Source organism: Rattus norvegicus, chromosome 11 (genome assembly GCF_021556685.1).
Source record: "Rattus norvegicus strain SHRSP/BbbUtx chromosome 11, alternate assembly SHRSP_T2T, whole genome shotgun sequence".
Classification (NCBI taxonomy): Eukaryota; Metazoa; Chordata; class Mammalia; order Rodentia; family Muridae; genus Rattus; species Rattus norvegicus.
Genome location: NC_141544.1, coordinates 48327337 through 48354157, shown reverse-complemented (window position 1 = coordinate 48354157; position 26821 = coordinate 48327337). Strand labels below are relative to the sequence as shown.

The window sequence follows — 26821 nt, the reverse complement described above, 5'->3', positions numbered from 1 at the left end:
GTCGCACATCCACGAAGACTGCAGAGTGGGCAGGAGAGTAGATGATCACTACATTTTTGTGTCCTGAAGTTACAGGTGCAGGGGAACACACCAAGGGCTGTCCCCCAGGCTTCCCCTTTTGTGGCACTCGACTACTAAAGCGTGGTTTGTAAGACATTTCATTGTTTTAGACTGCGGCTCACATTAGCAGGGCAGACCATGTCTCAGCCACGATCAACCCTCTAACTTTTGGACTCAGATTTTTATTTTAAAAAAATGTCAGTCGTGTCTATTGGCACTCAGGGAAATTGGATAGGGAGCCAGAAAATGCGCAGCGTCTACTTTTAAGTTCTCTCACAAGGGACAGTGATAAACCTCCATGTTAACACAGAGAGGATGCTTTTAGGGAAAAAAATAGCTGTATTTAATTCAGGTTTAGAGAGAAAGGTGTACTTTTTACGTGCGTGACAAACATCTTTAAAGCTCAGCCTACAGCGTGTGCCAGTGGGTTCCCGTGCATTTACAGGGCTCTACCTGTTTTGCTCTGAGGTAAGGCATAGCCTCTGGCAAACGCCCTGGAACAGCTGTGGGAAGATGGCAGCGCGAAAGGCAAATACTGTTTCATGTCAGAAAAACAGTGTTGAGAGTGTTGAGCTTCACAGTCCCCGAAGGGCCCTGGAAAACCCCAGGGTGTTCCTGGACCACGCTTGGATAGTTGTAGCACGGTACCAACCATTCTGCTGCTTCTCTGTTCTCCTTCAGTGATCACTGTCACAGTTGAGTTGTCTCCACGGTCATGTGTCCTGACCCTTAAAACCTCAGAATGTGACATGTTTGGTACAGTCTTTACAGAGATCATCAAGTTCAAACAAACTCTTCAGGGTGTGCTCTATTCCCCTGTGAGTGGGTTCCTAATGAAAAAGCCATTTAGACACAGAGACAGGTATGCGCAGAGGGAAGATGTCCCTCGGACCAGAGTGGCCCATTTCCAAGACAAGGAGAGGAGCATCAGGAACCAATCTGGCTGACACTGGCCTTAAATTTGAACCTCCATAGCTTTGTCTCTCTAGCTACCTGGCCAGTGACTGTGTTTGGTCCACAGATGATCATGTCTGCACTGCCCAGCATTGTAACTGGGTTCAAAGAAGGCTGAGAGGCCCATGCTGCCAACTTGAATAAAACCTCGAGAGCAGGAGAGGAGCTGCCCTTCCGTAACGAGGAGGAGCGACCAGACCCTTTGGGATGCTCTGAGAGCTAGAATTCTCCACAGGCTGGCACAGCGTCCAACAGTTATAAAAGCCCTTTCCTCAAACATGTTGATTCCTTTGTTTAAACAGGAAATAGCTGGTAGTTTGCACGGTTGCTCAAGCCCAGAACTCCGTGTCCGTGTGGGGGCACATGAGGACGGTGGGGGGACTCCAGGCCTGACTTACATCTTTCTGTGACACATCGCAGGTGGCATCGATGTGAGGCAGGGGATTCACTGGTGTGGTCACTTCTTTCTATTGTTGTAGCTCACATCCCCTCACTGCTTTCCTTAAGAGAGAGGTGAGGGTGTCTCCGTAAAGAAGTGGTTTCCGCATACGCCTTGTCTTTGAAAAGTAGTCACAGGCTCTCTGGATGAAAGTTCGCAAAGGTCCTGTGTGCAAAGACTGCTGGGGGTTCCCGAGACACGTGGGGCAGGGATGGCAGTAACATTTTATTAGGCGTGGCTTCTGGCCTGCACATGGCAGACACACCACACATGTTTTGATCATATTTCGTTTGAGAATAATAAAACTTAAAAGATAGAATTTTCAGTGTGGAGTCCTTATGAGGTGGAAGATATTAATCCTTCTCAGAGAGAGAGAGAGAGAGAGCCTCTGGCTTTTGGCCAAGGCAGCTAGAGAGGCTCATATTCTGTCCCCCCCACCCCCACCCCCAGCACCAGGTCTTGGCCCGGGGGACACCACATCTGCTCCTTCCCTGGCTTCAGCTCTTTACACACACATCTTGATCTCCCTGAGGTTCCTCTCTTGATCTTCCTACCCAAGTTCCTCACCCCACTCCCAGCGCCTGTCTCTGTCCTGTGTAGCTATTATCAGGGCTGCAGCCTGGGTCACTCCCTGACTCAGGCCTCACCTGAGCATTCTCCTGACAGCTCTGAATGAGAGAAGCCACCCACTCCTCCCCACCGGAGCCGCCTCCTTCCTTTCCTCTTAAGTGCTGTCTTTCTGTCCAGTTCTCACTAGCTGTGACATGGGTTTGATCTGCTTGATTCAGGACCTTTGGACTGGGGTGGGATTCTGAATATCCACTGAGGTCCGAGGTGCTGCTCCTTGCCCCAGAACAGAGCAAGGTTTTAATTTTCTCCATAAACCATTTGCTGGTTGAGTAAAGGGTGTGTGTGTGTGAGTGTGTGTGTGCATGCGTGTACATGTGTGTGTGAGTGTATGTGTGTGTATGTGTGTGCATGTGCGTGTGTGTATGTGTGTTTGTGTGTGTGTGTATGCAAGTGTGTGTATGTGCGTGTGTGTGTGTATGTGCGTGTGTGCGTGTGTGTGTGTGTATGTGCGTGTGTGTGTGTGTGTGTGTGTGTGTATGCGCGTGCTCCTGGAAGGCAGTTGACATCACTGAGGAGCATCCAGAGGCTTCTAGAGTGGAAAGTTCAGTACACACTTATTGAACATACAAGTAAAGGTTCTTTTGATTACCTGTAACTAGAAATGAGCTTCCCATGAGGCAGAATTCTAACTTTTCTGAATGAAGTGATTTTGACCCTGACTCCATCCGTTGTGTGGGGAGTGACACAAAGCCTGCGTTGGTATAGAAGTCCTGATGTCAGGTTACCAGGGCAGCAAAAGCAAGCTTGCTTTTCTGTCATGAGGGAAGATGTGCCTCCAGCTGATTGTCAGAGAATGGTGGTGTCCACCCATCTCGAGCTGTTCTGATGCACGCAATCCAGGAATCATGGCATCATCTGAAAAACAACGGCACGAGGAAAGCTTGCCTCTGGAGACCACACCCTAAGAGCTCCCTCATGCATCTTCAGCAGTTACGACTACAGGGACTTGGGTCACCCAGAGAAAGGAACTGGATAAAACCAAGCAAGTTAGGGAAATCCCATCATGCAAGTGCAGCCCTTCCTGGACAGCTTCACCCTTGGAATTACATTGGCTGTGGAGAAGAGAGGGAAGAGAGGGGAAGCTGAAGCCACAGGATGAATGGACAGAGAGTGGCTTGAGTTCCCTGTTGTGATAAATTAAAAACAAAGAAGTGGAGGAGCAGTTTCTGTGCATGCCCCGTGGTTGCCCTCTTGCTAGTTCTGGCTCGGGCAGGCCATTGGAACTAGTGCTGATTAATCTCAGCAGCTCCACCCAGGCCCCCGTGTTATTCTCTAACCCATCGGTCCATGAGCCGTTGCAGCGTGGCACCTTGCCACTCTGCTTTACTTTCACTCACAGTTCCCTTGGCAGGCTGTTACCACGCCAGGCATACACATCCTAATTCTGTGGCAGGCTTGGTGTGTCCCACCACTGCACCTTCTCTTGACAAACTCAGTTAAGTCGCCACATGAAGACCACACAATAACCTCTTATCTAACTGGTAATAATTGATATGATTGATATAGTAATTACATAATTTGCCCAGCTAGACAGCACAAAATCCTGTACACACCCATCCGTTAAAATATTCATAAAAACCTGTATCTATGCACAGAGAAGACTTTTTTTTTCTTTTTTTTTCAGAGCTGGGGACCGAACCCAGGGCCTTGCGCTCGCTAGGCAAGCGCTCTACCGCTGAGCTAAATCCCCAACCCCACAGAGAAGACTTTTAACATCTGCCGCTATGTTCTCCCAGCTCTTTCCTCTGCTTCTCCCTCTCCTTCTAAAACTTCTGTTCCTGCCTCCCTTCCTCATCCAATGACAGGTCTCATTTTATCCTGTCTGCCTCCACCTGCATAATGACATCAACCTATAGGTCCCATGGAGGGAAGCAGCCTAGGAGAGTGCTAAAGGAAAGCTGAAGTGAAAAGAAGAAAGAGAGAAAGGGGAGGGAAGGGGAATGATAGGTAAGGGGCCAGAGAGGAGGTATGGGAGCCTTAGTGAGTCAGAAAAGTGGGGAGTAACCAGACCAGCTCTGCTCCAGTGTAGTTAACTAAGGGACTCAGGGGAATGTAGACCTGATGGTGCTGTCTACAGTTCACTGCTCATCTTGGTGGGGCAGTACCACACAAGACTGCTAGATTAGGGGAGAGAGTAGGAGCTGAACTTCATTAAAGAATTATAAACTATTTAAGTACAGTCATCCCTGGTTCTCTCGGGGTGGTGTGGTTTGAGAACTTTCTTGGGTACCAAAGCTCAGACCCGAAAGCCCCTTAGGGTGAAGTGTCTCACTGTGTACAGCTTCCTGTAGTCAGCTCTTACTTTGCAAGCTGCAGCACAGTGCTAATGTAGAATGAATCCTTACTTAGTTGTTTGAGGGGATAAAAATCAAGAAAATAAGACTGCACGTTTTCAGTAAAGAAAGCTATGTTTTCAACAAAGAAACCAGGAGGGTACATTTCAGTACAGATTTGGGGTTCTGTATTAAATAGTATTAGCTTGCTTTTCGTTAACTCTGAGGGCAGTGGACCTGGAGATCTTCCTGGGTGAAAGCTTGTCCCTTTAGGTCCAGCTTCTCTCCACACCTGGTCACGTACACCCATAGACTTACAGTGTTTGCCTTGAGGGCAAACAAGGAATGGTGGTGACAGTGACTCGTGTGGAGACACGGCGGACATTAGGTCTTACAGATACTGCATATGTTCCTCGGGGAAATCCCGTGGATGAGCAGTGTGATTGGAGGGACACTGGTACAATGTCACATTAGTTAAAAGAACACCAGCATCTGATGCCAGGGCCAATGGCAACCTGTCTGTGCAGGTTCTGCATGGTGGGACCTTGTGAGGGGTCAGTGTGGACATCGGTTTTGTCTCCTTGTTTTATCAGCTCAGAAGCTCAATTGTTAAAAATCTAACAATGACCCGAATGGCTTCCTGTCTTCCAGGGCTGCAGTTCTTTACCCCTTAAATTTTTCCCCCATGTATAGTATGTTGGTATTCAGAATTAAGTCGAGACAGGCCAAGTTGGCTACATCGAGAGAAGGGAAATAAATGTGACTTATCTCCCCTTCGAGGGAAGCTGCTCTTCGATGCTGTCCCCAGCCCATGCACAAGGTTGGTTGTGTGTGCTGGTTGAATGGGTGACTTTGAAAGCGTTCCTTCCTCAGAAGAGAAGCAGCCTCCCAGGTTGCAGGTAACCTCACCCACCCACATCTACATCAGCAGCCACATTAGGAGGCTGAGGATCTGTATGGGGCCCACAACAGCGGTGTGCTGGAAGACTTCCTATTCCTCCATAGAAAATGGTGGCTAGGTAGGGGCATCTGTGGCATCCTCCCGAAGGAAGTGAAGAGGTCACAGTGTGATCCTGAGACCCCTGCACCGAGGAGTCAAGCCACTTGGCCAGCACAGAGGGCAGCACAGTTTGAATCTTCAGGCTTTTAAAGAGCAGTTGGGACTTCCAAAGGAAATATATTTACAAAGGGGCTGAAGCCAGACGCCAGGAGAGGACCCCTGTTGAGTGTGATGGATGTGTGAGTGGTTAGGATTTATAATTCAGCTGTATGGGGGACTGATGTCAGTGCCTCCAGAGTTATAAAAACCCAGTCTCACTGGCAACCTCCTTTTTGGGGGGCATTAGAGGTATAACACCAATGGGGTGCACCCCGTCCCTCTGGCTACGTCATGGGGAAAGAACGAGCCCAACCTGGAGTCTGCATGCCTACACAAAGCGTTCGACACACTGGATGCCTGGTCCCCTTCCTGTTCCACAACCAGGGGAGATTTATGCACTGGAAAATCTTCTGTAGAGGTTAGACTTAGCCTCCTGCCCTCAGGGAAGGAGACGACGACACTGTACCCAGAGGAAACTCCAGCTTGGCAGGGACTAGACCCTCACGGTGGAGATCAATGGTGGATGTGAGTCTAAAGAAAGGTTCACATTTGTGTCTGTCTTATACATACTGTGTGTGGCCTGAACCTATAATTATTAGAGGAAAGGGATAAAAAAAGGGGGAGAGGGAGTTTAGAACCCCATGAAAATAGTAGGAGACAAACCTGTAAGGCTCTTTTGCCAGTACTCCAGGTTTCTAAAAGGCTTTTCATTAGAAACTTGATCGTTATAAATGGTGAATTTTACACATAGATCAGCTAGAATTGGTACGCAGGAAATGGGGTCACAGCCACACTGGAAGACAGTGGAAGCCAATCTAGGGTGCAATCTAACTTATTTCTGTAATTAAAAAATCCTGCGTGTAATGCATGTATGTGTATGCATTCATGTGTGTGCACATATGTGTTTGTGGGAATGCCTTCTTGTGCATACATGTGTTATGTCCAAAGGTCAGAGCTGGTATTTTCTTCAGCTGTTCTCTGCAACTCTTGAGACACTGCACTTTGGTAAACCAGAAGCGTAGTTTCCGCCAGACTGGCTGGCCGGCGGGTCCCTGGTATTTCCTACCCCAAGGGTTTTAAGCACAGGTCACCATGCTCAGCTTTTGTGATTGCTGAGTTCAAACTCAGGTCCTCCTCCTTAGCAAGCACCGTACCCAGCAAGCTGTCATCACAGTCCACAAGCCAGATTCTTACTGTTAACACGAAGAGGTCTATAAAGGCATTGGGAATTAAAACCTGGAGCTAACACAGAGGGACCTACACTTATCATTTGACCAAAGTTTGTGAAGACTTTTTAACCATTTTATCTATAATAAATGATCATCTTACTCCATATCCGCTCATATCGGGAAGGAGCCCATACGTGGCAGGGAAAGAATGCTGCCAGTTAAATAAATCAGGTTTCATTTAAGCATGAGACGGGGCCCTAGCAAAGGGACCAGGCCCCTCACTGAGAAGGCCAGGAGACTGAAAGTCAGGACATGAGGAACACCAAGTCTCTGCCTAGTGCCCTGGGCTGTTTCTGATATGTCCCTCCTGACACCTGCACACATCAAATCCACCGTGACCTCCATTTCAGGAAACTATGTCCATTCTTTAAAAGCTCAAGGCTGTTATGAAGCCTTCCCCTTATGGAAAATTTTAGATTGCCTGTTTGGAGGCACGAGATAGATACCCGATGGACATTAGCTGAGCTAGAGACAGAACTGTGGGAGGAGGCCAGGACATCTGCTGCTTCCTTCTCCCTCCTGCCAAGGTTCTCCATTGTGCCAGAGTTTTCTCATGAATAAAATTCTTGAAATTCTGTGGAAAACAATGAATCCATGTGTCAGAGATTCATGGAGGAGACCCATTCCAGATGTGTAATGGGTTATATTTTTAGCATAGGCAGTTTCTGTGGAGGCCAAGCACACAGGGCTGCCTGGCTTTTATGGTCTCCCTCTGACGACCAGAGGCCCATTCCTCCCCTCAGAGAAAGACTGCCATAACAGAAGAGAGGCCCAGAAGGTCTGCCTGTGGCTTGCGGGTATTTTCATACTCCCATGACCTCAGTCATCTGAGTCTGCAAGCCTCAAAGATCAGAAGGCCGGGGTGTGGTCGTCGCGTTGTTCGCAGACCACCATAGAGACACTGCCGTATCACTATTGAAAACCTCTTTCACATTTTTAGGAAAGTTAAAAAGGCACCATGTGTGTGTAGTGGGGGTGTGGGCTGGGAAGATGGTTCAGTGGGTAAGAGTGAGTGCTGTGTGAGCAGGACTGTGGATTTTGAATCCCCAGCACCCACATGAAACAGTGGGGCGTGACTGCATGCGTCTGTGACTCCAGCCTTGAGGGGCAGAGTCAAGCAGTTCCTGAGAGCTCTCAAGCCAAGACAGTGAGCTTCCAGTTCAGTGAGAGGCCCCATCTCAAGGTGGCAGTAAGACACCCGATGTTCTGCTCTGGCATCCTGGGCACGGGGACATGCACTCACATGCTCACGTTTATGGAAGACACACACTATACCACGCACATGCACTAGCCTGTGTGAGTGTCACATGTGCGTACACGCATGCGCGTGCGCACACACACACACACACACACACACACACACACACACACACACACACACTATCATACATCTCAGGAGTTGGAGGACTGTCAACTGCCCGCCATGCACTAATCTAAATGTGCTGGTTCTTCTTTGTTTTCTGGTGTTGGGGATGGAATTCTCAGTGCTATGCTACTGGGCCACACCCAGTGGCCATTGGCTTGTTCTAGAGAAGACCACGAACATGGCAGGAGCGTACCTTCTGGACAAGGCTTTCTACTGAATGCATATCAGTGTGGAACTATAACTGAAGTTCCACAAGAGGAGACTAGGAAAGCGAAACCACACAGGAGACCCGGGTGACCAGTGTGTTCATGGAGAATAAAGGTCCTTTACTCCTTGGTTCTCTCATTAGACAGACGGGTGATTTGAAATTCAGTGCATCCTAAGGAGAACTGACTGATCACAGGCGGGAGGTTGTGCAATCCTGCCCATAGCCAGCTTATTAGAATAGTATGTCTGGAGATGGGCAGCTCTGCTTCCAACTGTGTGAGCCTTCTCAGCTGGGATAAATAATTGGCATGCTTTCAGGCTTATAAAGCTTTCCCATGCAGTGACTCGTTTGATCCACGGAGAGCAGGGTGGCTGTGATCCGCACTACCTCTGTAGTTGAAGAACCGAGCCTCGGGAAAAGACAAAGCTGGGATTGGTGACCCTAAGTGTGCTCGTAACTTCCCGGAGGAGAACATTCTTATCACAGGGCTCTGACTCAGACTTTCCCAGACTGGGTTTCCGACCAATTCCCAGCAAGCTCAGACATGGAAGAGGAAGGCTTTGAGACTTGACAGTGGTGGCAGACCCTACCTGCAAACTGGGTTGTTCCTCACCCACCCTAGGACCGGGACTTCTTGGTTCTATGAAGCCACTTCCTGTTTTCTGGTACTTCTGATCTCTCCTGTGTTTAGATGTTTAAAAACTAAAAACAAAAGAAACCAAATAACAGGGCTGGCTTGGGAAGTGTCCCGTGGGTAGAGGGCTTGCCTAGAACACAGGAAGCAATGGGGAGCCCCGAAAAGCCAACCTGTGCTCCAGCAGATGATCTTACATCCCACCACCATATGCAGCAGTGGGTTTGAAAACAGAGCATAGGGTGTTGGGAAGGAAACTTAAGAGAGGCATTGGGAGGAGGGTTTGATAACAACACCTTCATAGGCATGTGGAATTCTTGGGTAGTTAATAAGAAAATGGTCATCTAGGGGCTGGGGATTTAGCTCAGTGGTAGAGCGCTTACCTAGGAAGCGCAAGGCTCTGGGTTCGGTCCCCAGCTCCGAAAAAAAGAACCAAAAAAAAAAAAAAAGAAAAAAAGAAAATGGTCATCTTAACACATACCTGTAATCCTAACACTTAAGGGGTGGAGGCAGGAGGATCAGGAGGTGAACATCAGCCTCCCTCTGCTGTGCTGTGAATCTGTCAAGATCTTGTTTCCGAACAAAATAAAAGCTCAACCAACACCTCTCTTCATGTAAAAGGAATTGCTAGAAACCAGATCAAAGTGAAGGCTTCCTTACAGCTGTTCTCTGGGAGACCTGCTGACAGTGTTTAGTAAACAAAGACAGAAACAAGAATTGGTTAGGAAGGGTCCAGACATTGCTGGAGAGAAAAGCCCCGATTCTTCACACTCGTTCTGACTCATGTTCCCACACAGGGGGGTGCTTTGTAAGAAAAAAGGAAAGAATTTCTTTTTATCAAATATTTTAGTTTTTTTTAATAGAAGGTGGCTTATTTTTGTTTTGTTTTGCTTTTGAAGTTTTTCATATCCTTGTGTACTATATGTTTAGGGTGTTGCCCAGTGTACCCCCAAACCTTTCCCTTACTCATACCTCTCACTACACCCCTTCATGCTCTATTTACCTCTGCTTTTGTGTCATAGCTACATGTGGCTGTACCTATGTCTGTATACTCTAGGACCACAACCGAGATGAAGCGTTACACAGCTGCCTTTGTTACACTGGCTTCATTCACTTAATAGGATCTTCGCCAATGCATCCATTTCTCCACAGAGAGCATTAGTCTTCATTCTACCGGAACTAATTTTCCTTTTTTAAAAAATTTATTGATATATTGTATGTGTGATGAGTATACTCATCTGTCTTCAGACACACCAGAAGAGGGCATCAGATCCCATTACAGATGGTTGTGAACCACCATGTGGTTGCTGGGATTTGAACTCAGGACCTGGAAGAGCAGCCAATGCTCTTAACCACCGAGCCATCTCTCCAGCCCCATTATTCTTCCTTCTTTATAGAAATTCATTTGTATACTTTTTTTGAAGTAGCCTTATTTTTAACTGATTTGTAAGACACAGAAATTGTGCCTGATGGTTGGGCACCATGTAGTATTTCCATACGTTGGATAATCAGGTTGAATGAGTGTGGGCTCTTCAACCTTACCCTCAAGGGACTGAATTTTGCCAAGCTCCTCTCCCTGGCTCCTTCTATTCTCCATGCATTTGAGGGCAGACTGCGTACCGCTAAGCAAACGCAGTGCAAAGCCAACTTTAACATCGAGTTGGTTGGATCTCTTAATTTCCCAAGCTACACTCGAGTCATTCTTGTATCATGCAGAACATTCGCTGTGGGTTTCCCACAAAGTTCCAGTTTTTCATGTTTTTAGGCTTTCTGTTTCCGGATGGATACCTTCTCTCCTGTTCTGTAGTTTGTTTGCTTCGAAGCCTTGTTTCCTCTGTAGGCTTCTACAGTTCAGATTTTGTAGCCTCCACAAGGTTAGACAAGCTTTGCACATTCGTGTCCTTCAGAATAACATGAGAAGGGAAATGCCAGTTTTCCTCCACGCCTGTTCAGTCACTCATCCACGTTGGCCATGACACATGTGTGCACACCATTGGTAGCATGGTGAAGGAGCTTTAGTGATGACTTTGCCCTTTGGTTAATATGGGCAGCAGCTAGTGGGTCGCGTCAGGAAGCTGTTTTGATGCTACAAGCACACAGAGGAATGCTTATGTTTTATTTAGTAAGTTGTGTTTGCCTATTTGTTTGTTTAAAGTCTGTCTATGTAGGTAGCTTAGGCTAGAGACTCACACTCACTATCCTCCTGCCTCAGCTCCCCCAGTACCAGGACTGAAGGCACATGTCAAAAAAAAAAAACAAAAACAAAAACAAAAACAAAAACAAAAACAAAAAAAAAACCCAAACTAGATCATTGTGAGTTGAAGTCCAGTGAACTCAAAACAAGGTGGAACCGGGTGTGGGAATCTACAAGGAAGGATCTGCTCCAGGCCTGCTCTGGAGATGTGGGCGAAAGCCAAGGGAGAACATCTTCTGGAGAAAGGAAACAGTAAGTGGAGGCAGGAAGGGAACCTCTGTTACTGAGGTGACATCCTAGTGGCCATCTCAAAGAATGCTCGGTCTGTTAATGAAGATAAACATCTGTCTACGCCCTTGTATTTGTTAATTCATGTATGTGCATATGTGTATACATGCAAATGTGTATGCACACATATATATGTGTACTTCACTGTATAAGCCCTCATGCATGTGTCAGTGTGTGTGTGTATGTATGTGCATGTAAGTGTCTCTGTGTGCCTTTGTGTATCTCTCTGTATGTCTGTGTGTGTGTCTCTGTGTGTGTGTCTGTGTATCTCTGTGTGTCTGTGTGTGTTTCTCTCTGTGTTTGTCTGTGTATGTCTCTCTCTCTGTAGTGTGTGTGTGTGTGTGTGTGTGTGTGTGTGTGTGCGTGTGTGTGTGTGTTTCTATGGCAGTCCTGGGTCTTATCCCCTTAGCACTGGGCCTGTATTACAAGTTGTAAATTGTTGGATAACAAAGCAATGCCATATCAGAGGAAAACACTGTTTGGATGGACTTAGTTTTGCTGACATACAGTTACCCTTTGAGGTTAATCCAAGTTTTATATATATATATATGGACTAAAATAGCAATGTGTTAAATTAGAAAAACGTGAGCAGAAAGCAAGATGCTGTGTTCAGTATACAATACTGCAGTTTCTTCTCTAAAGAAATCACATCAAGGGGACCCGGGGGACCAGACCCTGTCACAGGCATCTCCCATCTTACAGAGCTTGGTTCTCGTGTGTTTGGAATTACACGATTCATTGGAAAGCAAAGGTTCACAGTGTCTGAACTAGAATGCATGAGGGCTGTGGGGGTGCAGAGACGGCCCAGCCCACAAGGTGACTGCTTCTTTCATGAGGTACTAAGCTCAGTTCCCAGAATCTGTGTTTAAAAAAAAAAGCCAGGCATAGTAACAAGAAGAGCTTTCACTCCAGTGCTGGAGGCAATCAGCTTAGCCTAATTGGCGAGTTCTAGGCAGTTAAGAGTCTCTAGCTGGAAGGAAAAGAAAGGCCGACAAATTAAACAAGGATGGTACCTGGAGAATGACACCTCAGGTAGACTCTGGGATCCACATGAACACACGTGCATGTGTAAACATGCGTGCGCATGCTCACACACACACACACACACACACACACGCATGTACACACACTTACAATGACATTCCCTACAGACTTAGGGCTGTGATGCTGTCCACCATGGTGGGGCTGTCCCCAAGTGTGTTGTCTGTTTTGTTTGCATTGCTTCCCCTGTAGATATAATAAGGGGTTAAATTTCCCAGAAGCATCTAGTGTATGTGCCTTGTGTTTGGAAGAAAGAAGACATAAACAATAGTGCTGTAGCTAGCCTAATAAATGTGTTTGTCCTATTGTTAGATGCGCTGACACCCTGTTAATGTTCTCCCACCAGCACTGGTTCCGACATACTTATAACTGGGATCCCCTCCGCCCTCATTTCCCACATATTGCTTGTTAAAAGAAGGCCGACATCTACGTGTAATAAATGTGGCTCAACCTGTGCACTAGTCCTTGGATGTGAATACTTAGATGATCCAGGAAATGATCGGGTTTCTTGATGTAGACTATCGCTTAAGAAATGAGTGATACATCAGGACCCCTTGCTGTGAATCCCATGGCCGAGTGGAAGAGCACGTAGTGGGAGATTCCTCGCTGGCTTCTAAGAGACTCTTTGCTTCCTGGTGTATTCTTTCTAGCCTGTGGGGTTCTAGGGGTGAATCCTCTCATTCTTTTTTACTGCCTGCTCCCTCTGAGCCTTCCTTTTTCTAGGTCATTCTTATCTTCAAGACCGGGCTAATGATAGGCTTAGTGTGTATTTGTATCAAAACTGACAACCTGAGCTCCATCCCAGGGACTCTGTCTTAGTTAGGGTTTTACTGCTGTGAACAGGCACCATGACCAAGGCAACTCTTATAAAAACATGTTTAATTGGGGCTGACTTACAGGTTCAGGAGTTCAGTCCATTATCATCAAGGCGGGAACATGGCAGCATCCAGGCAGGCATGGTGCAGGAGGAGCTGAGAGTTCTACATCTTCATCTGAAGGCTGCTAGCAGAAGACTGACTTCCAAGCAGCTAGGATGAGGGTCTTAAAGCCCACACCCACAGTGACACATGTACTACAAAAGGCCACACCCACTCCAACAAGGCCACACCCACTCCAACAAGGCCACACCTCCTAATAGTACCACTCCATGGGCTGAGCCTATACAACCCATCACAGACTCCTGTGGTAGAAGGAAAGGAAAACCTCCACATATGTTTTGTACGAGGGAGCACATATACTTACCCACAAATAAGTAACTGGATTAAAACAGTTTAAGACAGGGCATTTAAGAACTCTGCTACAGGGCTAGGGATTTAGCTCAGTAGTAGAGAGCTTACCTAGGAAGCGCAAGGCCCTGGGTTCAGTCCCCAGCTCCGAAAAAAAGAACCAAAAAAAAAAAAAAAGAACTCTGCTACATACTGCCTCTATCCACCCTCTGCTTCTAGTGGCCGCTAGGTAGAGGCTAGTGCTAAGCTTTGGGGAATAAGCCTACCCACAATGCATAGGTCCAGTTTCTACATCACTGTCACTGTGAACACCACACCTCTTTCCAAAACCTCATTTCTATTTGTAGGCAAGAATGGCAACTGGGTATAGGGGGCTATTGTGGAACTGAGCGATTCTGTCCCATATCTCAAAACATGTCACCCACGATGACATACAGCACTATTCTGCATTCCCTCTGAGCAGAGGCCATGATGGCTAAAGCACTGGACATGACTCATTCTAAGACACAGTTGGCCTCCAGAGCTGGGAAACCGTGGAAATAATGTGGCTTAATCAAGAGTCAGTGTTCGGTTTTATTCCTTGGTGGGTCAGGTGTTTGTGAACACGGTCAAATGATAATATTGTACTGATGGTGGTAGGAAGAGGTTACATAGTTCGTGTCAGGGTATGTATGGAACAGCTCTGTATTGGAATATTATGAGATGGGAGCTCAGGCAGGCAACCGCCATTGGTGAGGATGAGACTGGATTCCAGGGTGCATGGCTCTCATGCTAGGGCCTTAATTATCAAACCATGATTTCCCATAAGCTTCGAGGATACTGGAGATGGTTTTGGAATCTGCCTCCCTAGAGGTTGACAGCTGGATGTCTTCCGAGCTTGCAGAAAGCATGGATGGTCATTCTCCTGCCCTCACGAGTCCTTCTGTGAGACAGCTGGTCATTCTGTGAGGTTTTCTGCCTGTCAGCACTTCACCGTTCCCAGGTCTTTAAGCAAACTTAAGTGTGGTGGATACTCTCTATGAATAATGGAGTATTTTCCTGGACCCTGGCAATCACAAATTAGAAACAAACTTGGGCCGAGACCCTGATTGTTTAGCATTCGGTGAAATCAGCCTAACAAAACAGTCATCTGGTACAGAAAACGACGGGTTCATGAAAGATGTGTGTGTGTGTGTGTGTGTGTGTGTGTGTGTGTGTGTGTGTGTGTATGCATGTGTCTCGTGTGTCTATGTCTCTGTGCTTGTCTGTCTGTTTCTATCTCTCTGTCTCTGCCTCTGTATGTATCTCTCTGTGTGTATGTGTGGTCTGTGTGTCTGTCTGTCTATCTCTCTGTCTCTGTTTCTCTCTGTATATGTGTATCTGTCTGCCTGTCTCTCCACCCATCTCTGTCTCTTTGTTCACTCATTTCTCTCTTTCTGTCCACCCATCTCTCTCTGTCTCTCTGTATGTGTGTGTATGTGTGTATGGTGTGTGTGTATGTATAATGTGGAGGTCAGAAGTCAGTGTTGGTTCTTCTTTATTGTGCCACTGGTCAGGAGGCCCAGGGAGACTCACATCTCTACATGCTCAGCGCTGGGTTTGGGGACCACCACAGCTGGCTTATTATGCAAGTATTGAGGGTCCAAATGCCGTCAATCTTTATGCTTGCACAGCAAGCCTCTCCCCTCCCCCACCGTTCTCTCTCATGTCACCTTGAAGTCTTCCCCTGGAAGTGTCCCTGAGCATCTCAAGTGTGAAGTTTTTTCCTTTTTGTTTCTTAGTGATTTTGGAAGTTTTTTAGTATTCAAATAAGGTTTCTTGGACATATATACTTGTTTTGATATTGTGGTATAAAATAGAATCTAGCTGATATTTTCCTATTTCTGAACTGTTCCTTTCCTTGAGGTTTTCCCAGGGACAGGACCGAAATGAAGATGGTCCTGTTGCTGATATTGTTAGTACTCAAGGAAGATTAAACACCCGGGTGTCTATGCAGCAGTACCTTTTTTTTCTCTGGGGGGCAGTTTGGCTAAAATTTCTAGGCTTCTTTTAAGATCATAAAATGGCCTTGGGAGGCAGCCACTAGCCACACCAAACTACCCCAACTTTCCTGGAGCAAGAGAGCAGACACCCCCACACACTGACACACGTTGATTTGAAGTGCAAGCCTTTTTATAGCAATGCGGAGGCGGGAGTATTAAATTATTGGGTTGTTATTTTTGCCAGATTTTGACTGCTGTTGAATTTTGGGTTCAGAAGAAACCCCAGTATCTGCCAAGCCCTGGGGCCATAGGGTGCCACGGAATAGCCATATCCATGTTGTCTGAAGCTCTGCAGACAGACCTCTGGGCAGGTAGGGAGAGGACAGTGGGTAGGCAAGATGGCCGGCTAACAGGAGGGCAGCCGGGAAGCAGGGACATCAAAACCCAAGATCAGAAAATCTCCCCAGGGCTGGGGGACCCCCTGTTTTCCTGGGCTCCACTCAGCTCTCCTTTCTGGTGTCTACCCGTCAAGTTCAGTTTTCACCTCCCTTTGAAGCAGCCGGTCTGGCGAGCAGGGAGAAGCTGACAGTTGTACAGGGCTGTGTCTTACCATTCTGACTTGAAAGTACATAGTTGAACTGGGCACAAAGTTGTTCGAGTCTGTGGCTGGCTTGTCTGCCAGTGGCTAAGTTCAGTGACACAGGGCTCAGAATCTACTCAGACAACATGGCTTTGTCAGGCTTCAGCAGGCTTTGTCTGTTTGTTTTTATTTTTTTAAAAATCTCCCTGGGTTGTGTGTGCATGTGTGTGTGTGTTTATGTGTGTGTGAGTGTATCTCTGTATGTCATGTATATGTGTGCTGTAGAGTGTGTGTGCAGTAGAGTGTCAGTGTATGTGTGTGTTTGCATATTATTTGAGGGGCACTTTTGAACTTCTACTTAGCCCATATTTTACCCTCTTTGAAGCATTTATCTGAAAGCTTCAATCTTTTTAGAACCCTTCCTCTCATAAAATGGAGCTGCACAGTGAGTGGCTGGCTTATATTGCTTTCCTCATTTTTACACAGCTCTGACCTGAAGAAGAATATTCCAAGAGAAGAAAGGACGTGTGCCCTTCTTATCGCTAGCATTTAAAGGCTTTCCCCACTTAGATCGATCTCAATTAACTTTGATTTCTTTCTTTAGAAAAACCATGTGTCGAAATTATACTTTGCCAGATGTGAGGGGCTTCCTTTCCACTCACACACACTTAGGCCTCATTTCAGCTGGGGTACTCGGTTCTCCCCCACCAATCCTGCACCTCATTTAGTTCCCCAATGGCTTTGTTTACAAGAATATCTTACCTTATCTTGAGAATAAAAAAACTTTAAGTTACTGGGGTTTTTTTGTTGTTGCTTTTCAAGACCTCTATTTTTTAAATATGCAGCCTCCCATCTTGCCAGTCCTTTCTGTGTAGCCCATGTTTGCCAGTTTCTGATAGAATTCACTGTTTATTCATGAGCCTTCTCCTCAGAGAGCCAAAGGTAACATTACACAGTATGTTATTCTCTACCAGTCTTGCTGTTTGAGTCTTTTTGTCCAGCAAGGAGCAGGGGCAGCTGCCAGCCTTGCCTTCTGTTTTGAGTGTGCAAACCATCTACATGACCGTAATGGGGGGAGTACCTGCCCAGGAAAAAACACTCAAGGTATATTAGCCCAGCTTCAGTGGTTTATTGGACTTTGGGGGACCTTTAAATCCTATAGCACTGAGATTAGAGTTCTTAACTCATACATCCAATGGGACAGGAAAGACTGACTTATAATTCACAACCCCTAACATCTAGGAAGCCACTGAAAACCCCCATCTTTCCAGGCTGCACCTTCATGTCCTGTATGTGGATATGGTTGTGTGGCATAGGTAAGAAGCCCACCCCACCGTGAGCTTACTTCTGGCTCTCTGGCTGACACAACACACCATTTAGTTTCTGTTCAAACTCCAGCCACTGGTATTGTCCAAAGTGTCACAGAACTCTCACAGATTGAAGCCAAGGGTGGAGTTCATGTGTGTGCAGATGATACTGTATTTATGTGTGTGCAGATACTGTATGTGTGTGCAGATGATACTGTATGTGTGTGCAGATGATACTGTATGTGTGTGCAGATGATACTGTATTTATGTGTGAGCAGATACTGTATTTATGTGTGAGCAGATACTGTATTTATGTGTGAGCAGATACTGTATTTATGTGTGAGCAGATACTGTATTTATGTGTGAGCAGATACTGTATTTATGTGTGTGCAGATACTGTATTTATGTGTGAGCAGATACTGTATTTATGTGTGTGCAGATACTGTATTTATGTGTGTGCAGATACTGTATTTATGTGTGAGCAGATACTGTATTTATGTGTGTGCAGATACCGTATGTGTGTGCAGATGATACTGTATTCATGTGTGTGCAGATGATACTGTATTCATGTGTGTGCAGATGATACTGTATTCATGTGTGTGCAGATACTGTATTAAGAGGCAGGCAGAGAAGTTCCTTCACCTGCTTCTTTGGCATTGACTCAGCAGATTCAGTCAGCCCAGGAAGCCAGTGCATGCAGGAAACAGATTTCTGGTCCTCAGGGATGAGATGGATCAGTGAAATCCACATGGAGCGAGCCAGGGTGGAGGAGAGGTACTTGTGAAAAGCTATGGTTTTGCTATGCCTGCCGGAACTTCATCTTCTGTAGGGAGCTGTGTAAAACTCAGCTACTGAAAGTGATCAGCACTTTAAGGTCCCCACCTGAAGAATGAGAACAGGGTACCGATGTAGACACATTTCCCAGTGAGACCAAGAGTCAGCAAACAGGTGTGACAGCGCACGAGTGTGCACCCTCACAGAGTCCCTAGTTTGCCTTGACCAGCTCTCTCACAGTTAGCTCAGCTCAGTCCTGGGTCATGATGAGAAGGGTTTCTGTGGCCTTTCCTCCACCTCTCCACTGGCTCCGAAGTTCAGTTTAAAAAGTACCTGGGGCTGGAGAGATGGTTAAGAGGCCAACGTACTCTTTGTAGAAGCATAAAGACCTGAAATTATATTTCTAGCACCCATGTAAAATCCAGACATGACAATGTACACCTGCAATCCCTACACTGTGAGGCAGAGACAGGAGAATGCTGCGATGCTCACTCGTTAGGAAATCAAACAAACCATTGAGCTCTGGGTTCAGGAAGAGTACCTGCCTGGAGATTAACATGAAGAACAATGTAGAAGGATACCTTCCATCAGCCCATGGCCTCTGAGAACACAGTGTTGTTTTAAACACGCACACACACACACACACACACACACACACACACACACTCGGGGAGCAGAATGGGAGGGGGGAGGGGAAAGGATGAGGGGGAGAATGGGAGCGGGGAGGGGAGGACCAAGGACCTTAGGCCTTCTCATTAGTTGATAACCATGCTGAGCGGGCCTAAGGCACAGTCATGAGTTGTATTATGGAGGGACCTTTTCTTGTTCTAGAAACTAAAATCAAATTGTTTCATAATTACATGGGGTAACTATACAATGTATCAATCAAGTAGCTGACATTTCTCAGTCAAGTCTGCCTTTGCTGGTTTGCTCGTAGATTCTAAGCAGAATGTGGGCTCACCACCTGCTTAAGCAGAGAAGAATGTCCCCACTGGGACAATTTTTTTTATTCTCACAAAATAATAAAAATATCGGGGAGGGGTGGTGAGCACACAAGCTAGCTCTTTACTGATCTATATCTTTTAAACATCCTGGTATTTGGAGGCATCTGGGTAATTCACAGATCTTTCTTTCTTTCCTTCTTTCTTTCTTTCTATTTTTTTCTTTCTTTCTTTTTTTTTTTTGCTTCATTTACCATCCAGATGTTCACCATCATGCAAGTGTTGTTTGAAACCCTATTCGGCTAATAACATAGAGTGGAAAAAGCCTCCTTTGGTGTCGTGTCTCCCTTCACTCTTCCGAGGACCTCTACCTCAGAGGCTCCTGGAGCACGGGGGGTCCCACCAGATGCCTAGGTGTCAGCCTTCACAGTTCCTTTTCTAATCCCCGTGACTGTTCTGCGCTCTGTCTGCTTGAATTATAGATTGCATTTGTCAAATAATGACACATGCAATTGGATGTCTTCTAAGACCTTTGAAATTCAACTTCCTTGTGTTGAGATTAAAGTGTGTACTGTCTGCCTAGCACAGTCCGGGCTAGGGTGCTGGAAACCTGCAGCTTAACGTTTCTGGGCTGGGCAGCTCCGACTTCTGCCGGGTGCACTGAAGAAAACAAAGAAACTTTGTTTTCTCCTCTCTGATGGGAAGTAGAAAGGCAACTATGTAAAGTGTGGTTACCTAAATGTTGGTAATGACTCTCAGCACCACATCACTGTCCTCTGGGATGTCCTGAGTCTGCATTTGTTTCTTCGTCCAGGAGGCCTTGTCAGTTGTGAGCGAGGACCAGTCACTATTTGAGTGTGCCTACGGAACGCCACACCTGGCTAAGACAGAAATGACCGCATCCTCTTCCAGTGACTATGGCCAGACATCCAAGATGAGTCCCAGAGTCCCACAACAGGACTGGCTGTCTCAGCCCCCAGCCAGGGTCACCATCAAGATGGAGTGCAACCCTAGCCAGGTGAACGGTTCCAGGTAAGCATTGCCGACCTTGCCTGTCCTGGATTGCCATTCTTCCCATCCTCTGAGAAGGGTGGCTTCTTTGCGATGCTGCAAGGTCTCTCAGAGAGCAAGGTCACTAACTGGTAACATGGGGGCACTTCTAGGAAAACTTACAGTGGTTTGGGCTGAGGACAGAGGCTGCAAAACCAGTAGTGTATTTACCAAGAACTGTCTTTGAAGACCCACTGCTCAGTTCTGTTTCCCAGGTGTGATGGCTACGTGGGAGCGGGGCTTGCCCACATGTGGCTGACCTCAATTTTGGGGGGTCTATTTGCCTGGGAAAAACTGCAGTCCTATGTTTCTATGGAGACAACAGTATCAGCGGGTGGCCAGGCAGTGTAGCATCTGACCAAGCCACTTGATTTTGCTCACGGGTCCCCCTTGTATGCATACACAGCCTCAGCCCGCTGTGCCTGCTGTTGCTGTCCCGTCTTAATGCATACCATCCTGGTCTCAAGGCAAGCTCCTCAAATTTCCCATAGCTGCTGCCTCTTGAGTTTGCCAAGGGAGTGTGGCTGGGACTTGGGATACTGTCACACCATCCCTGTTAATCCAAAGCTTTCATTACACAGAGGCTTGAGAAGTGGTGCAAAGGCTAGAGAGACTGATCTGTGGGTGACATGTGGGTGGCACAAGCATGAAGTTCTAATCCCCCAAACCTGCATAAAGCTAGGAATAGTAGCATATACCTGTTCTCCAGCAAGGAGATGGGATGCAGGCATCCTGGAAGCTGGTGGGCCAGCTTATTTGACATAAACCCTGCCAAACTATAAGACCCCATCTCAAATAAGCTGCAAGGTGAAGGTGGACTCCTAAGGTTGACCTCAGAATTCCTTAATATATACTAAGGCGTAACACCCCAGGAGAGGGAGGAGGACGAGGGGGAGGGGAAGAGGGAAGGAGAGAGAGAGGGGGAGGGAGAGGTGTGGGTAGTAGCATTCATTTCTATACTATTCCGTAGTATAGAATACCCAGGGGAATGAATGTGAAACCCTGAGACAAAAGCAGGATGATTTATTATTTTTAATGCCCTCCAGTCTCCATTTATGCACAAGGTCCTACGAACAGTCTCCACTTTCTTGTTCCTCACAAATACAAAGTCCCTTTATACCTAGTAGATCACTGGTGCCCCGATCGCCACTAAGGGGAATGCCTTTCCCATTTGATGGAAAAGAAAAGTGCTGAGCAGGCATTGGCTGGCCAGCCCAGACACTTAAAAGGACTCAGAGTTTGGATGGAAATCAAGAGTGCTGGGCTCGACATCCAGAACCCTTTTCACCCTGCAGCTATGAGAGGGCCTCTTTGTTACACGTGTGTCTCAACACTAAATATGTTTAAAGCCTTGTGTTTCATAAGTGCTGGAAATCATTGCGTCAGCTGCCAGTGTGGTGTTAACACAGGTGTCAATCACAGCACTTCCAAGAAACTGTTAGTGGCGTGGCACTGGGCTGCATGGGGAGGTGGGCAGTCCTCAACTGGCCTCACTCTGAGAAGGCAGTCATTTCTGTGTCTGGCTTTCATCCACACTTGATGTTCTGTCTGTTTGCTTGCTTGCTTTTTGTTGGTAAGTGTTTTGGAGGCAGAGTCCCACTGTGAAACTCAGGCTGGCCTTGAACTCAGGATCTACCTCCTTCCACTTCTAGGAACTGAGAATGTGGGTTGTACCACACTAAGAATTGCTGGAGTGGAGGCAGGGGTTAGGAATGCCCATCATCCACTGAGGGCCTCAGTGCTGGCCTAGAAGCTGAGAACTGGGCGTGGCTCACATGCAAATGAGCAACAGCAGGAGAGCTCAGTGATTGGCTGTGTTGATTCCTTGCATCCTTCAGGTCAGCCAAGGACTTGGCCCATCTCCTGGTCCCAGCTCAATGGCTTCTCCTAACTGCCCTTGACCTAGGCTTACATGGTATAGTCTTCCTGCAGGCAGACAGACAGACAGACAGACAGACACACACACACACACACACACACACACACACACAGACAGATGGGGGAATGGAATGGATGGGCAGACAGACACAGATATACCCTCTGAAGCCAGGTTCAAAAGCTGGACCCTGGCTATGACAAATGGCTAGTTCCTGCTGTCGAAGTGGCTTCGTGAGAGACCTGCATTTTATAGCCTTTTTCTTGCCAGAGCAAGGCCCAAACCTATCCCCATTTCTTGGTCCGTCCCTAGCCATCCACCAGTCACTGCATAGGAACCAGCAGATGAAGAAGAGAGGGACAGTATGGCAGGATTCTGCGGAACCTCAGGCCCTCCATGCTAACAAGCCTCTGGAATAAGACTCCAGGGTCAGGGTGAGCAGGGTAGCCATTCACACTGTTCCTACAGAACATAATAAATGAAGGGCAGAGAGAAAGGAGCTACTGTTGTGGGAGCTGGTGGGGAAGTCCCTGTGGGTTTGGCTTGCCCATCCAGATGCTAAGTGTGGATTGTCCTATAGACACTCAGCTTCAGGGTTCAGTGGTAACCCTGCCTCTCCCCCTTCTTCACTCAGTCCTTCCTCCAAGGAACCTCCCCTGGGATTTGCACAATGGGAGCCTGGTGGTGTACAAAACTGAAACCATCTGCTAGCACTGTACACAAAGGGTCCCACAGTGCACCCGTCTCTCCCAACTGCCAGCCTCCCACAACTCCAATCGCAGTGGGGAATCCGTGGCTCCCTCTAGGTTGGCCACAGAGGCCAGAGATAGTGTACCCTAAGGCGTGGCCACACCAACTGCCTGCCAGTGCCAGGTGCTGGGGCTCTGCCCGGCAGGCTGCATTCTCCTGCTCTGTGCACCTCTGGTCCGGGGCAGCCAGATCCAACAGCTGCCATGGGCCGTGCTTTTCCTGCCACCTGTGTTAGCATTTCTTCTCCTTTTTTTGCTTTTATTTTAAGAGTCATACAGATGCATATTACACATTAAGCCTATGCCCCAGATGCCTCTCACCTTCTTTTCTTGGCTCTCCACACTCTTTTGCCAATCTGGACAGTTAGATTTACACTTTTATGTCATGTGTGCCTATGTGGTTTTTATGCATTGGTACAAAATCTGTAAGGACCACAAATGACAGAGAATGTGAAATCTGTCTGAGAAGGACTTGTTCACTCACTATGATTATTTCCAGTTATCGCATTTTTCTGCAAACTACATAATTTTGCTCTTTTTGTGGATTGAAAAATATCCCAGGTGTTTTTGTACCGTATTTCCTTGGTGGCCTGCCTAAGGACCCACAGATACTAGCACTTTGTGAGCGGGGGTCCCAAGCAGGGTGCTCTGTTTCCAGGCTTGTCCCCAAAACTCTTGGAGCCATGAACTCATCAATTCCGTCAGATGAGGGTCTCCTTGGGGTGGTACTTTCAAAGCGAGGTCCTGAGCCAGGACCTGGGGACAAGAGCTCAACCTACGGAGATCCCCAAGCTCTGGAATTACAAGGGATGTCGGCCAAGTCTGCCCGGCAGTTGTAAGGAACACCGCAGGGCGCTCTGGTGTTCTGGTGGCTGAGAGGTACTGCAGTGGGCACCATTGGAGGAAGGGAGAAACAGTCACCCAGTATCCAGGTGCAGGGCCAGTGAGTGGGGTCAGCTCAGCAAGCTGTGCTGGAGTCTGTCTGTCTGTCCGTCCGCATCGGGCAGCATCTCTCGTAACTCACTCCAAGGACCTCTCAGGCCTGGCAGAGTCAAAGAGGTGAGAGATGATGTTCCTTGGCCTTGCCTCTCTTGGTGCAGCCTGGGAAGAGAAATCACATGGGCCCCACCTCCCCCCAGCCTGTGGTTGGATAAGGAGATGCTTTTGATGTGTTAAAGTATTTGTTTATTTAGCTTGATACAGAGTCTCCTGTATCCAAAGGCTGGACTTAAAGGTTTGATGTGGCTGAGGGTGACCTTGAACCCTTGCTGTTCCTGCATCCATGTTCGAAGTGGCTAGGATTACAGAAAGTGCCACCACACCCCGTTTATGAAGTGTTGGGAACTTAACCTAGCACCTCATGTATGTTACGCAAGTAAGCTATCAACTGAGCTGCACTTCCTGTCTCATGCAATGGTATTTTAGCAGTGTGCTCTGTGAAGTGTGGTAAAGGTCGTCGAAAGGGGAGTGGGTCACTTGATTGGCCCTCTGGCCTCAGACATGATGGTTATGTCACACATTCAGCTGAGTTTGTTAAGCACCTACTATACACAGTCACTGTTCCAAAGACGTAGCAATCAAGTCCTTTGCTGCTGGCTTTCTCAGGGAAGAAGGCCACCAATCCATCGGCTGACTTGTTAAAATACAGAGCAGGGTTGATCAGAGCAAACCCTAAGGAGAAAAGTAAGACAGTTCCAGGCAAGGTTTATCTCGTAGAAGGTGACATTTGGTTAAAGACCCAATGACAGAGAAGGAGCCCTCTCGATTGCACAGTGGAGAATATCCCAGGTTAAGGGAATGCTCTGTGCAAAGGCCCTGTGGTTAGCCAGAGACACTGTAAGACTGTAAGAGGGCTGTCCACACGTAGTGATGGGGGGTGGGCGCAGATTGCAGAACATGCCTGAGAAGAACAACAGCTTCACTGGGGAGCCAGCCTGGATGCTTGCAGGTGAAGGAGACCTGAGTTACTCAGAGTCCACAGGTCTTCCTGGTGCCTGGACTTAGGCTGAGAACCTGATGCTCATGCAAGGTGCAGGCGTGTGCTGTCCTGGGGCTCTGCAGAGGAGCAGAGTGGTGGAGGGCAGGAAGAGGCATTGCAGGTTACACACGCTCTGAAAAGGGAGGGGGTGTGCTCTGCTACTGGGATGAGCTGTGTGAGGAAGAGAGGAAGCCAGGACAGGATGGAGACTATAAACCAAACACACTGTAGACAGGCCAGAGCTCGGAAGCACCCTGGCTCACAGCCCAGGTTCCTCTTGGGTGACAGCCTTCACACCATGACTTGGCTTCGACCAATACCAGGTAAAAGGTCAGGGTCAGGTTCACCTGCCTCTGTGGGTGTAGCAAACATTCATCCATTCCACCAAAGGGTCCTAGCACAGGATTTTTGAATCTAGTGGGAGGCTGGCACTGTCTGAAAGGTGTGTGTGTGTGTGTGTGTGTGTGTGTGTGTGTGTGTGTGTATGCATGTGTGTGCTTGTTCGTGTGTGTAGATGTGTGGGTGTGGATATATGTGATTGTGTATGTGTGTATTCATGTGTGTACTTGAGAGTGTGTGTGTGTGTGTGTGTGTGTGTGTGTGTGTGTGTGTGTGTGGCAACTGAGAGTTTCTACGTATCTGGGAATGGAGGCCAAGGGATGCTGGTGTCACAAATTACTGAGCAAGATGGCACTGCCCCTTCAAAAACGGTCTGAGTCTGCATGCTCACAGTGTGTAAGCCTGCTGTGAGCTTCATTAACACTATTGTTCCTACTGGCTGCCATGAAGATAGAACCATGGAAACATGGAGTCTGTCAAGGGGAATGCAGCTCAGGTAGTCCACATGGTGGTTAGCGTGTTCGTTTCCCATGCACGCAGCCCTGAGCATCATCCCTGCAACTGCCTAAGACCGTCATGGTGGCTATAATCCCAGCACTCATGAGGCAGAGGCAATTGGATCAGGAGTTCGAGGCCAGCCTAAGCTACATGGTAGATTTGAGACCCACCTGGGCTACATTCAACCCTGCCTAAAACATGGAGTCAACAATGACAAAAATACCTTCAAAGACCGGCAACAGGTATTCTAAACACAGAACATGCCTAGGACCTGGCGTTCTCTGACAGAGCTAAATGTGAGATCTGCTGCAGGGCCCTGGGAGAGATGACTGGCCAAAGCCACCATTGGTCAACGTTTTTTGTAATACCCTGTGGCCATTCGGAAAGTAATTTAGGGTAGAGGATGTCCAGTTTCCTCAGTAGGATTGCAGGATGGCGTGATTACTGTTAGACGATTTGATACCCGTTGTGTGAGAAATGAAGCTTTCAAGTCCTGTTTCAGGTGCACACCCTTTACAGCTTCTGTCTCTGGCTGGGTTAGAATCAGGGCTTTGTGTGCCTGGTGCAGTCAATTCCTAACTGGTGTTTAATGCCAAGAACTCGCTCTTTGTGTGCAGCCAACTCACGTGAACGTTTGAAGCATTCGCAGGCCTGGCTTCTTGTCCAACTTGGTTCGCTATACATACACTTTCTTGTACTCGGGGAGCTTTGGGCATTATTTGGGGGCAGGGTTACTCCTGGGCTAATTGCATTTGCTCCCTTCTGCCTCAGGGCTCCGACTTGAATTGGCAAGCAGGTTCCCTCCTAATTGAGCTCGGCTGCCCTCCAGGCTGTGGCTGGCACAGCGCTGGGAGACTTTCAAATGAGTAGTTTTTCCTAACAGTGATGGTGAATATCTTAGTCCACTTGGATTTCTATGACAGAAATACCCAAGATCGGGTGGCTTATAAACAGCAGAAGCGTATTCCTATTATCTCCAGAGGTTGAGAAACACAGCACCAGGTCACTGGCTGACTTGGTGTCTTGTGAGCACCTGCTTCCTGTTCACTGAGGGTAGCTTCCTGATGCATGACTGAGGGGCAAATTCTCTCTGTCACTTCTGTCTGTCTGCCTCTGTCTCTATCTCT

General features: G+C 47.4%; 1 protein-coding gene across 19 annotated transcripts in view; it reads left to right on the top strand.

Annotated features, from left to right (window-relative positions):
* Window positions 1-26821, top strand: part of Erg (ETS transcription factor ERG) — a 222192-nt gene that overhangs the window by 151574 nt on the left and 43797 nt on the right. For all 19 annotated transcript variants that reach the window (XM_087575357.1, XM_087575354.1, XM_087575353.1 and 16 more), the window contains 1 exon segment: window positions 20019-20236. In XM_087575357.1, coding sequence (XP_087431483.1) covers window positions 20019-20236 — 218 coding nt within the window.